This window comes from Erinaceus europaeus, chromosome 15 (genome assembly GCF_950295315.1).
Source record: "Erinaceus europaeus chromosome 15, mEriEur2.1, whole genome shotgun sequence".
In the NCBI taxonomy this organism is placed as follows: domain Eukaryota; kingdom Metazoa; phylum Chordata; class Mammalia; order Eulipotyphla; family Erinaceidae; genus Erinaceus; species Erinaceus europaeus.
This window is the reverse complement of record NC_080176.1, coordinates 26,528,108-26,541,741: the sequence shown is the minus strand read 5'-3', so window position 1 is coordinate 26,541,741 and position 13,634 is coordinate 26,528,108. Positions and strand designations below refer to the sequence as shown.

At 47.0% G+C, this 13,634-nt stretch overlaps 2 protein-coding genes across 2 annotated transcripts in view; both read right to left on the bottom strand.

The window, feature by feature from the left end:
* The window catches only part of LOC107522259 (mucin-2-like), a 4,317-nt gene extending 565 nt beyond the window's left edge, over positions 1-3,752 (bottom strand). The window contains exon 1 of the mRNA XM_060172320.1: positions 1-3,752. This exon is cut by the window's left edge and continues 233 nt beyond it. Within this exon, the coding sequence (XP_060028303.1) occupies positions 1-2,917 (2,917 nt within the window). The 5' untranslated portion in view covers positions 2,918-3,752.
* Positions 3,753-4,253: 501 nt separating this feature from the next.
* Positions 4,254-12,519, bottom strand: LOC132533005 (mucin-2-like). Its single transcript, XM_060172319.1, has 3 exons — positions 6,289-12,519; positions 5,971-6,211; positions 4,254-4,470 (listed from the first exon to the last, which is right to left on the bottom strand). The coding sequence occupies exons 1-3, from the start codon at positions 12,464-12,466 to the stop codon at positions 4,254-4,256; spliced, it is 6,636 nt and encodes a 2,211-aa protein (XP_060028302.1). The 5' UTR covers positions 12,467-12,519.
* Between the last annotated feature and the right edge of the window lie 1,115 nt (positions 12,520-13,634).

Below are 13,634 nucleotides of genomic sequence, written 5' to 3'. Positions count from 1 at the left end.
TTTCACAAGTGGCAGGAGAGGTTGATGTTGTGGTTGTGGAAGGAGGTTCTGCAGTAGTAAAAAAAGTGCTTCTGCTGGTGGTGGTGATCGGTGTCAGTGTCTCTGTTGACGTGGTATCAGTTGTGGGTTTGTTTGTGTTACTGGTGGTAGAAGAGGTTGGCAGTGTGGTAGTGACTATGGAGGCGGTGGCTACTATAGTGTGTGAGGTTGTAACTTTGGCAGTAGAGTTTGGTGTGCGTGTCTGTGCTGTACTGGTCTCTGTGGTGGTTATGCTTGTTTCATTGTTGGAGGTGGAGGTTGACTCAGTGATACTGATAGTGGAGGGTGTAGTGTGTGCAGTAGCTGGGAATGTGGATTTTGTTGCTGTGTCTATGACAGTAGGTATGGATGTCTGTGTTGTTCCTGTGTCAGTGGTGATAATGCTTGTTTCACTGGACATGGGAGAGGTTGATACCATGCTAGGGACTGTGGAGATATAGGTGGAGGCTCCAGACATGGGTGCAGTAGTGCTCAGGGTAAAGGAGGAGGTGGCCATGGATGTGTGTGCTGTACTGGATTCAGTGGTGGTTATACTTGCATCACTGGTGGAAGGGGTGATTGACTCTTTTGTAGTAACTGCAGGTGTGGTAGTGGATGAAGTAGTTGAAGATATAGTTATTGTCGTGTCTGTGGATGTCTGTGTTGTTCTTGTAGAAATGGTACTAATGTTTGTTTCGCTGTTATTGGGAGTTGTTGACACTATGGTGGTCACTGTAGTGGTGGAGGCTGCCGTAGTGGGTAAAGTGGTGCTTATGTCATTTGTGCTGGGTGTGGGTGTGGGTGTCTGAGCTGTGCTAGTATCAGTGGTGGTTAAGATAATTTCACTGGTAGTGTGAGAGGTTGGCCGTGTGCTGGAAACAGGAGAGTTGGAGGCTACAGTTGTGGGTGAAGTGGTGTTTGGGGTGGTGGTTGTGGGTATAGATGTCTGTGTTGTCCTTGTCTCAGTTGTGGTTATGTTTGTTTCACTGGTGCTAGAAGATGTTGACCCTGTGTTAGTGACTGTAGAGGTGGTGACTGAAGTAGTAGGTGAAGTGCTTCCCATGGCATTTGTGGTAGGTGTCAGTCTCTGAGCTGTGCTAGTGTCAATGGTGGTGATGCTTATTTGACTGGTGGTGGGAGAGGTTGATCCAGTGGTGGTGACTGTAAAGGTGGAGGCTTCAGTTGTGGGTGAAGTTTTGTGTGTGGTAGTAGTTGTGGGTGTGGGTGTCTGGGTTGTACTGGTCTCAGTGGTAGTTATACCTGTTTCATTGGTGCTGGAGGAAGTTGACCCTGTGGTCATAACTGCAGAGGTGGTGGGAGAATTCGTGGATGACACGGTGCTTTTGGTGGGTGTGGGCGTCTGAGTTGTGCTCATGTCAGTGGTGGTTAAGATTGTTTCACTGGTGGTTGGTGAGGTGGGCCCTGTGATAGTGACCATAGATATGGTGGTTGCAATAGGGGATGAAGTGTTGTTTATGTTGGTGGTAGTTTGTATGGGTGTCTGCATAGTACTGCTCTCACTGGTGATTATGTTTGTTTCACTGGTGATGTGAGAGGATGGCATTGTGGTAGTGACTGTAGAGGTGGTGGGTGCAGTATTTGTTGAAGTGGTGCTCAAGGCAGGGGTGGTGGGTGTCCGTGTTGTACTTGTGTCAGTGGTGGTTATGCTTGTTCCACTGATGGTTGGAGAAATTGACCCTCTGGTGGTAACTGGAAAGTTGGAGGCTGCAGTAGTGGGTAAAGTGGTGTATATAGTGGTGGTTATGGGTATGGGTGTCTGTGTTGTACTGGTCTCAGTGGTAGTTACACTTGCTACAATGGTGTGGGAAGACATTGATCCTGTGGTAATGATTGTGTGGATGGTGTCTGTATTAGGTTGTGAAGGTTTGCTTGTGGCTTTTGTGGTGAGTGTGGGTGTTCTTGTTGTAGTTGTGTCAGTGGTGGTTATGTTTATTTCACTGGTATTCGGAGAGGTTGACCCTGTGGTTGTGACTGGAGAGTTGGAGGCTGCTGTAGTGTGTAAAGTGGTATTTATAGAGGTGGTGGTTATGGGTATAGGTGTCTGTGTTGTACTGGTCTCTGTGATAGTTATGCCTGTTTCACTAGTGCTAGATGATGTAGACTCAGTGGTGGTAACTGTAGAGGTGGTAGCTGTAGTGGTAGGTGAAATGATGGCTGTGGAGTTTGTGGTGGGTGTGGGTGTCAGAGTTGTGCTAGTGTCAGTAGTGCTTAATATTGTTTCAGTGATGGTGGGTGAGGCTGACCTTGTGGTAGTGACAGTAGATAATATAATGGCTACAGTAGTGGGTGAAGTGTTGTTTATGGTAGTGGTTGTGGGTATCAGTGTCTGTATTGTACTTGTGTCAGTGGTGCTTATGCTTGTATCACTGGTGCTAGAAGAGGTTGATGCTAATGTGTTGAGTGCAGAGGTGCTCAATGCAGTAGCTGGTGAAGGTATGGTTGTGGCAGTGGTGTGTGTGGGTGTCTGTGTAGTTCTTGTGTCAGTTGTGATAATGGTTGTTTCACTGGTGTTGGGAGAGGTTGACCCTGTGGTGGTGACTGGAGAGTTGGAGTCTGCTGTAGTGGGTAAAGTGGTATTTGAAGTGGTGGTTGTTGGTGTGGGTGTCTGTGTTGTACTGGTCTCTATAGTATTTGCACCTGTTTGATTGGTGCTGGAAGAGGTTGACCCTGTGGTGGTAACTGTAGAAGTGGTGGCTGAAGTAGTGGGTGAAGTGATACCTGTGGAGTTTGTGGTGGGTGTGGGTGTCTGAGCTGTGGTAGTGTCAGTGGTGGATGAGATTGTTTCACTGGTGGTTGTTCCAATGGTGTTTAAAGAGGCTGGACCTGTGGTAGTGACTGTAAAGGTGGTAGATATAGTATTTGTTGAGGGAGTGTTCATTGCAGTGGAGGTGAGTATTTGTGTTGTATGTGTGTCAGTGGTGGGTATACTTGTTTCACTGGTTGTTGGAGAAGTTGACCCTGTGGTGATGACTGGAGAGTTGGAGGCTACAGTACTGGGTAAAGTGGTGTATATAGTGGTGGCTATGGGTATGGGTGTCTGTGTTGTCCTGGTCTCAGTGGTAGTTACACTTGCTTCAATGGTGTGGGAAGAGGTTGATCCTGTGGTAATGATTGTGTGGATAGTGTCTGTATTAGGGGGTGAAGGTTTGCTTGTGGTCTTTGTGGTGAGTGTGGGTGTTTCTGTTGTAGTTGTGTCAGTGGTGGTTATGTTTATTTCACTGGTGGTGGGAGAGGTTGACCCTGTGGTTGTGACTGGAGAGTTGGAGGCTGCTGTAGTGTGTAAAGTGGTATTTATAGTGGTGGTGGTTATGGGTATAGGTGTCTGTGTTGTACTGGTCTCTGTGGTAGTTATATTTGTTTCACTAGTGCTGGATGATGTTGACTCTGTGGTGGTAACAGTAGAGGTGGTAGCTGAAGTGGTGGGTGAAGTAATGGCTATGGAGTTTGTGGTGGGTGTGGGTGTCTGAGTTGTGCTAGTGTCAGTAGTGCTTAATATTGTTTCAGTGATGGTGGGTGAGGCTGACCTTGTGGTAGTGACAGTAGATAATATAATGGCTACAGTAGTGGGTGAAGTGTTGTTTATGGTAGTGGTTGTGGGTATCAGTGTCTGTATTGTACTTGTGTCAGTGGTGGTTATGCTTGTTTCACTGGTTCTAGAAGAGGTAGATGCTAATATGTTGAGTGCAGAGGTGCTCACTGCAGTAGTTGGAGAAGTTGTGCTTGTGGCAGTGGTGGGTTTGGGTGTCTGTGTAGTCCTTGTGTCAATTGTGGTAATGCTTGTTTCACTGTTGTTGGGAGAGGTTGACTCTGTGGTGGACACTGCAGAGCTGGAGTCTGCTGTAGTGGGTAAAATGGCATTTGTAGTGGTGGTTGTTGGTGTGGGTGTCTGTGTTGTGCTGGTCTCCATAGTATTTGCATCAGTTTGATTGGTGCTGGAAGAGTTTGACCCTGTGGTGGTAACTGTGGAGGTGGTGGCTGAAGTAGTGGGTGAAATGATACCTGTGGACTTTGTGATGTGTGTAGGTGTATGAGCTGTGCTAGTATCAGTGGTGGATAAGATTGTTTCACTGGTGGCTGTTCCATTTGTGCCTAAAGACGTTCGGCCTGTGGTAGTGACTATAGAGGTGGTGGATATAGTATTTGTTGAGGGAGTGTTCATTGCAGTGGTGGTGAATGTTTGTGTAGTATGTGTGTCAGTGGTGGTTATACTTGTTTCACTGGTTGTTGGAGAAGTTGACCCTGTGGTGGTGACTGGAGAGTTGGAGGCTGCTGTAGTGGGTAAAGTGGTATTTGTAGTGGTGGTTGTTGGTGTGGGTGTCTGTGTTGTACTGGTCTCCATAGTATTTGCACCTGTTTGATTGGTGCTGGAAGAGGTTGACCCTGTGGTGGTAACTGTAGAAGTGGTGGCTGAAGTAGTGGGTGAAGTGATACCTGTGGAGTTTGTGGCGGGTGTGGTTGTCTGAGCTGTGGTAGTGTCAGTGGTGGATGAGATTGTTTCACTGGTGGTTGTTCCAATGGTGTTTAAAGAGGCTGGACCTGTGGTAGTGACTGTAAAGGTGGTAGATATAGTATTTGTTGAGGGAGTGTTCATTGCAGTGGAGGTGAGTATTTGTGTTGTATGTGTGTCAGTGGTGGGTATACTTGTTTCACTGGTTGTTGGAGAAGTTGACCCTGTGGTGATGACTGGAGAGTTGGAGGCTGCAGTACTGGGTAAAGTGGTGTATATAGTGGTGGCTATGGGTATGGGTGTCTGTGTTGTCCTGGTCTCAGTGGTAGTTACACTTGCTTCAATGGTGTGGGAAGAGGTTGATCCTGTGGTAATGATTGTGTGGATAGTGTCTGTATTAGGGGGTGAAGGTTTGCTTGTGGTCTTTGTGGTGAGTGTGGGTGTTTCTGTTGTAGTTGTGTCAGTGGTGGTTATGTTTATTTCACTGGTGGTGGGAGAGGTTGACCCTGTGGTTGTGACTGGAGAGTTGGAGGCTGCTGTAGTGTGTAAAGTGGTATTTATAGTGGTGGTGGTTATGGGTATAGGTGTCTGTGTTGTACTGGTCTCTGTGGTAGTTATATTTGTTTCACTAGTGCTGGATGATGTTGACTCTGTGGTGGTAACAGTAGAGGTGGTAGCTGAAGTGGTGGGTGAAGTAATGGCTATGGAGTTTGTGGTGGGTGTGGGTGTCTGAGTTGTGCTAGTGTCAGTAGTGCTTAATATTGTTTCAGTGATGGTGGGTGAGGCTGACCTTGTGGTAGTGACAGTAGATAATATAATGGCTACAGTAGTGGGTGAAGTGTTGTTTATGGTAGTGGTTGTGGGTATCAGTGTCTGTATTGTACTTGTGTCAGTGGTGGTTATGCTTGTTTCACTGGTTCTAGAAGAGGTAGATGCTAATATGTTGAGTGCAGAGGTGCTCACTGCAGTAGTTGGAGAAGTTGTGCTTGTGGCAGTGGTGGGTTTGGGTGTCTGTGTAGTCCTTGTGTCAATTGTGGTAATGCTTGTTTCACTGTTGTTGGGAGAGGTTGACTCTGTGGTGGACACTGCAGAGCTGGAGTCTGCTGTAGTGGGTAAAATGGCATTTGTAGTGGTGGTTGTTGGTGTGGGTGTCTGTGTTGTGCTGGTCTCCATAGTATTTGCATCAGTTTGATTGGTGCTGGAAGAGTTTGACCCTGTGGTGGTAACTGTGGAGGTGGTGGCTGAAGTAGTGGGTGAAATGATACCTGTGGACTTTGTGATGTGTGTAGGTGTATGAGCTGTGCTAGTATCAGTGGTGGATAAGATTGTTTCACTGGTGGCTGTTCCATTTGTGCCTAAAGACGTTCGGCCTGTGGTAGTGACTATAGAGGTGGTGGATATAGTATTTGTTGAGGGAGTGTTCATTGCAGTGGTGGTGAATGTTTGTGTAGTATGTGTGTCAGTGGTGGTTATACTTGTTTCACTGGTTGTTGGAGAAGTTGACCCTGTGGTGGTGACTGGAGAGTTGGAGGCTGCTGTAGTGGGTAAAGTGGTATTTGTAGTGGTGGTTGTTGGTGTGGGTGTCTGTGTTGTACTGGTCTCCATAGTATTTGCACCTGTTTGATTGGTGCTGGAAGAGGTTGACCCTGTGGTGGTAACTGTAGAAGTGGTGGCTGAAGTAGTGGGTGAAGTGATACCTGTGGAGTTTGTGGCGGGTGTGGTTGTCTGAGCTGTGGTAGTGTCAGTGGTGGATGAGATTGTTTCACTGGTGGTTGTTCCATTGGTGTTTAAAGAGGCTGGACCTGTGGTAGTGACTGTAAAGGTGGTAGATATAGTATTTGTTGAGGGAGTGTTCATTGCAGTGGAGGTGAGTATTTGTGTTGTATGTGTGTCAGTGGTGGGTATACTTGTTTCACTGGTTGTTGGAGAAGTTGACCCTGTGGTGATGACTGGAGAGTTGGAGGCTGCAGTACTGGGTAAAGTGGTGTATATAGTGGTGGTTATGGGTATGGGTGTCTGTGTTGTCCTGGCCTCAGTGGTAGTTACACTTGCTTCAATGGTGTGGGAAGACGTTGATCCTGTGGTAATGACTGTGGAGATGTTGTCTGTATTAGGGTGTGAAGGTTTGCTTGTGGTATTTGTGGTGAGTGTGGGTGTTTCTGTTGTAGTTGTGTCAGTGGTGGTTATGTTTATTTCACTGGTGTTGGGAGAGGTTGACCCTTTAATGGTAACTGGAGAGTTGGAGGCTGCTATAGTGTTTAAAGTGGTGTTTATGATGGTGGTGGTTATGGGTATAGGTGTCTGTGTTGTCCTATTCTCTATGGTAGTGGCACCTGTTTCCTTAGTGCTGGAAGAGGATGACCCTGTGTTAATGACTGTAGATGTGGTGGCTGAAATGTTGGGTGAAGTGATGGCTGTGGAGTTTGTTGTGGGTGTGGGTGTCTGAGTTGTGCTAGTGTCAGTAGTGCTTAATATTGTTTCAGTGATGGTGGGTGAGGCTGACCTTGTGGTAGTGACAGTAGATAATATAATGGCTACAGTAGTGGGTGAAGTGTTGTTTATGGTAGTGGTTGTGGGTATCAGTGTCTGTATTGTACTTGTGTCAGTGGTGCTTATGCTTGTATCACTGGTGCTAGAAGAGGTTGATGCTAATGTGTTGAGTGCAGAGGTGCTCAATGCAGTAGCTGGTGAATGTATGGTTGTGGCAGTGGTGTGTGTGGGTGTCTGTGTAGTTCTTGTGTCAGTTGTGATAATGGTTGTTTCACTGGTGTTGGGAGAGATTGACCCTGTGGTGGTGACTGGAGAGTTGGAGTCTGCTGTAATGGGTAAAGTGGTATTTGAAGTGGTGGTTGTTGGTGAGGATGTCTGTGTTGTACTGGTGTCCATAGTATTTGCACCTGTTTGATTGGTGCTGGAAGAGGTTGACCCTGTGGTGTTAACTGTAGAGGTGGTGGCTGAAGTAGTTGGTGAAGTGATACCTGTGGAGTTTGTGGTGGGTGTGGGTGTCTGAGCTGTGGTAGTGTCAGTGGTGGATGAGATTGTTTCACTGGTGGTTGTTCCATTGGTGCCTAAAGAGGTTGGGCCTGTGGTAGTGACTGTAGAGGTGGTGGATATAGGATTTGTTGAGGGAGTGTTCATTGTAGTGGTGGTGAGTGTTTGTGTTGTATGTGTGTCAGTGTTGGTTATACTTGTTTCACTGGTTGTTGGAGAAGTTGACCCTGTGGTGATGACTGGAGAGTTGGAGGCTGCAGTACTGGGTAAAGTGGTGGCTATGGGTATGGGTGTCTGTGTTGTACTGGTCTCAGTGGTTGTTACACTCGCTTCAATGGTGTGTGAAGAGGTTGATCCCGTGGTAATGACTGTGGGTATGGTGTCTGAATTAGGGTGTGAAGGTTTGCTTGTGGTCTTTGTGGTGAGTGTGGGTGTTTCTGTTATAGTTGTGTCAGTGTTGGTTATGTTTATTTCACTTGTGGTTGGAGAGGTTGACCCTGTGGTTGTGACTGGAGAGTTGGAGGCTGCTGTAGTGTGTAAAGTGGTGTTTATAGTGGTGGTGGTTATAGGTATAGGTGTCTGTGTTGTACTGGTCTCTGTGGTAGTTATGTTTGTTTCACTAGTGCTGGATGATGTTGACTCTGTGGTGGTAACAGTATAGGTGGTAGCTGAAGTGGTGGTTGAGGTGATGGCTGTGGAGTTTGTTGTGGGTGTGGGTGTGGGTGTCTGAGTTGTGCTAGTGTCAGTAGTGGTTAAAATTGTTTCAATGATGGTTGGTGAGGCTGACCTTGTGGTAGTGACAGTAGATATAATGGCTACAGTAGTGGTTGAAGTGTTGTTTATGGTAGTGGTTGTGGGTATCAGTGTTTGTATTGTACTTGTGTCAGTGGTGGTTATGCTTGTTTCACTGGTGCTAGAAGAGGGAGACGCTAATGTGTTGAGTGCAGAGGTGCTCACTGCAGTAGTTGGTGATGGTGTGACTGTGGCAGTGGTGTGTTTGGGTGTCTGTGTAGTTCTTGTGTCAGTTGTGGTAATACTTGTTTCACTGTTGTTGGGAGAGGTTGACTCTGTGGTGGACACTGCAGAGCTGGAGTCTACTGTAATGGGTAAAATGGTATTTGTAGTGGTGGTGGCTTGTGTGTGTGTCTGTGTTATGCTGGTCTTTATTGTAGTTGGACCTGTTACTTTGGTGCTGGTAGAGGTAGACCCTGTGGTGGTAACTGTAGAGGTGGTGGCTGAAGTGATACCTATGGAGTTTGTGGGGTATGTGGGTGTTTGAGCTGTGCTAGTGTCTGTGATTGTTATGATTGTATCACTGGTGGGGTGATAGGTTGACCCTGTGGTGTAGACAGCAGAGTTTGAGGCTACAGTTGTGGGTGAAGTGGTATTTGGGGTGGTGGTTGTGAGTTTAGGTGTCTGTGTTGTCCTTGTCTCAGTAGTGGTTATGTTTGTTTCACTGGTGCTAGAAGATATTGACCCTGTGTTAGTGACTGTAGAGGTGGTAACTGAAGTAGTGGGTAAAGTGGTGCTTGTGTCATTTGTGATGGGTGTGGGTGTGTGAGCTGTGCTAGTTTCATTGGTGGTTAAGATTGTTACACTAGTGGTGTGAGAGGTTGGCCCTGTGGTAGACACAAGAGAGTTGGAGGCTACAGTTGTGGGTGAAGTATTGTTTGGGGTGGTAGTTGTGGGTATAGGTGTCTGTGTTGTACTTGTCTCAGTTGTGTTTCTGTTTGCTTCACTGGTGCTGGAAGATGTTGACCCTGTGTTAGTGACAGTAGAGGTGGTGATTGAAGTAGTGGGTGAAGTGCTTCCCATGGCATTTGTGGTAGGTGTCAGTGTCTGAACTGTGCTAGTGTCAATGGTGGTGATGCTTATTTGACTGGTGGTGGGAGAGGTTGATCCAGTGGTGGTGACTGTAGAGGTGGAGGCTTCAGTTGTGGGTGGCGTTTTGTTTGTGGTGGTCGTTGTGGGTGTGGGTGTCTGCATTATACTGGCCTCAGTGGTAGTTATACCTGTTTCATTGGTGCTGGAGGAAGTTGACCCTGTGGTCATAACTGCAGAGGTGGTGGGAGAATTCGTGGATGACACGGTGCTTTTGGTGGGTGTGGGCGTCTGAGTTGTGCTCATGTCAGTGGTGGTTAAGATTGTTTCACTGGTGGTTGGTGAGGTGGGCCCTGTGATAGTGACCATAGATATGGTGGTTGCAATAGGGGATGAAGTGTTGTTTATGTTGGTGGTAGTTTGTATGGGTGTCTGCATAGTACTGCTCTCACTGGTGATTGTGCTTGTTCCACTGGTGATGTGAGAGGATGACTTTGTGGTAGTGACTGTAGAGGTGGTGGGTGCAGTATTTGTTGAAGTGGTGCTCAAGGCAGGGGTGGTGGGTGTCTGTGTTGTCCTTGTTTCTGTGGTGGTTATGCTTATTTCACTGGTGCTAGAAGAGGATGATTCTAATGTGTTGAGTGTAGAGGTGCTTACTGCAGTAGTTGGTGAAGGTGTGGTTGTAGCAGTGGTGTGTGTGTGTGTGTGTGTAGTACTTGTGTCAGTTGTGATATTGGTTGTTTCACTGGTGTTGGGAGAGGTTGACCCTGTGGTGGTGACTGGAGAGTTAGAGGCTGCTGTAGTGGGTAAAGTGGTATTTGCAGTGGTGGTTGTTGGTGTGGGTGTCTGTGTTGTACTGGTGTCCATGTTAGTTGCACCTGTTTCATTGGTGCTGGAAGAGGTTGATCCTGTGGTGGTAACTGTAGAGGTGGTGGCTGAAGTAGTTGGTGAAGTGATACCTGTGGCGTTTGTGGTGGGTATGGGTGTCTGAGTTGTGCTAGTGTCAGTGGTGGATAAGATTGTTTCACTGGTGGTTGTCCCATTGGTGCCTAAAGAGGTTGGGCCTGTGGTAGTGACTGTAGAGGTGGTGGTTACAGTATTTGTTGAGGGAGTGTTTATTGCAGTGGTGGTGAGTGTTTGTGTTGTATGTGTGTCAGTGTTGGTTATACTTGTTTCACTGGTTGTTGGAGAAGTTGACCCTGTGGTGATGACTGGAGAGTTGGAGGCTGCAGTACTGGGTAAAGTGGTGTATATAGTGGTGGCTATGGGTATGGGTGTCTGTGTTGTCCTGGTCTCAGTGGTAGTTACACTTGCTTCAATGGTGTGTGAAGAGGTTGATCCTGTGGTAATGACTGTGGGGATGTTGTCTGTATTAGGGTGTGAAGGTTTGCTTGTGGTATTTGTGGTGAGTGTGGGTGTTTCTGTTGTAGTTGTGTCAGTGGTGCTTATGTTTATTTCACTGGTGGTGGGAGAGGTTGACCCTGTGGTTGTGACTGGAGAGTTGGGGGCTGCTGTAGTGTGTAAATTGGTGTTTATAGTGGTGGTGGTTATAGGTATAGGTGTTTGTGTTGTACTGGTCTCTGTGGTAGTTATGCCTGTTTCATTAGTGCTGGATGATGTTGACCCTGTGGTGGTAACAGTAGAGGTGGTAGCTGAAGTGGTGGGTTTAGTGATTGCTGTGGAGTTTGTGGTGGTTGTGTGTGTCTGAGCTTTGCTAGTTTCAGTGATGGTTACGATTGTATCACTGGTGGTGTGAGAAGTTGACCCTGTGGTGGAGACAGCAGAGTTGGAGGCTACAGTTGTGGGTGAAGTGTTGTTTGGTGTGGTGTTTGTAGATATAGGTGTTTGTGTTGTACTTGTCTCAGTGGTGTTTATGTTTGCTACACTGGTGCTGGAAGATGTTGACTCTGTGTTAGTGAATGTAGAGTTGGTGGCTGAAGTAGTGGGTAAAGTGGTGGTTGTGGTAGGTGTGGTTGTCTGAGTTGTGCTAATGTTTGTGGTGTTCAAGATTGTTTCACAGGTAGTGGGCAAGGTTGACCCTGTGGTAGTGACTGTGGAGGTGGTGGATGTAGTAGTTTGTGACGAAGTATTCATGGCAGTGCTGGTGAATGTTTGTGTTGTACTTGTGTCACTGGCAGTTATGTTTTTTTCACTGGTGGTGGGAGAGCTTGATCCTATGATGGTGACTGAAGAGGTTGAGGCTTTAGTAGTGGGTAATGTGGTATATATAGTTGTTGTGTGTATGGTTGTCTGTATTGTACTGGTCTCGTGGGTGGTTATGCTTGTTTCATTGGTACTGGATGAGTTTGACCCTGTGGAGGTAACTGTAGAAGTGTTGGCTGAAGTAGCGGGTGAAGTGGTGCCTGTGGCATTTTTGGTAGGTATTGGAGTCTGGTTGGTGCTAATGTAAGTGGTGGTTATGTTTGTTTCACTTGTGGTGGATGTTGCTGTTGCTGTGGAACTGATTTCAGAGGTGATGAGTGTGGTGGCTGATATGATTGTGTCTGTGGTGGTGGGTCTTTCTGTCACTATTGTAATAGGTGTTGTTGTGTAAGTAATGTTAGGTGTGGTTGTGAACATGATGGTGGGTCTGGTTGTGGTGTTACTTGTGGGTGTTATTTTCGGTGTGCCGTCAGGTGCTGTAGTGGATTTGGTGGTGACTGTGGTTGTCTGGGTGGTAGTAGAAATTTCTTTCACTGTGGTGGTATGCTTAGTTACCTCTTGGTTGGTTGGAGTGTTATAAGACTTAGTTGAGGTTGTTCCTGGTCTGTCTGTCACAGGGTTGGTGGTGTAGGAGCTGGTGAGTGTCACTTGGGACACTGTTATACAGGTAGTAGTGGGATAGGTGGTGGTGACTCTGAGGCTTATTGGATTGATGCATTCTGTGGTACTAATGTAGACAAGGGTGGTGACGGGATTGGTTGCTACCTTGATGACATACTTGGTTGGTTGGGGTGTTGAGGTGCTGAAACTGAACCTGTTCAGTGGGGGAGTGAAGTGGGGAGCATCAGTGTGAGTCATGAGTGTGTTTTCCCTGCTAATAGGAGGAGAGGTCTTGGGGGTGCTGAGTGGCCACCCTGCTGTGCCCTGGTAGAATGGGGAGTTTCTGAGAGCATCAAAGGGTGCCTTTGTTCTTGGGTAAAGTTGGGAGGAAATGGATGTGGCCATGGGCAGAGTTCCTGTATTGGTGACAGAAGAGAGGATTTAGCTGTCATTTTGTCACCAAGACTTCTCCAGATAGTCATTCACTCCTCATGTCAGACAGGTGTCACTGGAGGCAGGACATGAGCTCGCATATCCCCCCATAGGACAAGCATAGGACATCCAGTGTCCCCTGAGCAGGCCATCTAGCAATAGTTTCGACTCCTCCAGACCCATGGAGTTGGCAGGGTAGCCTTCCCCATCCCCCTCCACTCATCACCCTCACTCCTTTGTGCCACCTCTTCTTCCCCTAGCTCCTCTTCCTTCATCTGAAAATCCTTGTCCATCTTAGGAACACACTAAAATAGACTTCCTAGCTTCTTGCCACCCTATAATCACTATTCTCATCTGCTGTATTCCTACTTTCTGGGTCTTGTTTATTAAACATTTTGTCCTGCTTCATATTTTAACTGCCTTTCAACTACCAAGTTGCAGATGTTACTGGTTCCATCCTGACTTCACTGGGAAGACCACCTCATCAATGCATCCTAGGACCTCACCTCTCCAGAGCACTGCCCAACTAGGGAAAGATAGAAACATACTGGGGCTATGGATCCACCTGCCAACACCCATGTCCAGCAGAGAAGCAATTATAGAAGCCAGAGCTCCCATATTCTGCACCCCATACAGAATTTTGGTTTATACTCCCAGAGGGGGGAAAATGTTAAGGGAAGATGACCAGCGGGCTCTGAACCTCAATTCCATCAGGTCCCTGAGAGAGAAGAAGAAAGTAAAGGAAGTAGTGATAGGTGTAAGTATGACTTAGAAAGGAAGAGAAGGCAGGATCATAGGGAAAGAATGGGCGATAGATGACTAATAGATAGATTATCAATCCGCATCTGTGATCTTGGCAGAACTACTGCAGTTTCCAGTGGAGGGAATGGGGACACAGAACTCTGGTGTTGGAATGGTGTGGAACTGTACCCTGTTATCTTGTAATTTTGTAAGGCAATATTTTTTTTTCTTTTTATTAAAGAAAGGATTAATTAACAAAACCATAGGGTAGGAGGGGTACAACTCCACACAATTCCCACCGCCCAATCTCCATATCCCACCCCCTCCCCCGATAGCTTTCCCATTCTCTATCCCTCTGGGAGCATGGACCCAGGGTCATTGTGGGTTGCAGAAGGTAGAA

Coding starts and splice junctions, on each gene's coding strand:
- LOC132533005 (XM_060172319.1), bottom strand. CDS start 12,466: ATGGCCACATCCATTTCCTCCCAACTTTACCCAAGAACAAAGGCACCC. Junction 6,212..6,288: donor CTTTACAGTCACTACCACAG/GTCCAGCCTCTT, acceptor ACCACAGCTCAG/ACAACCACACCCGCCACAAA. Junction 4,471..5,970: donor GTCAACTTCTCCAACAACCA/GTGAAACAAGTA, acceptor CAAACTCCACAG/GTATCACTTCACCCACTACT.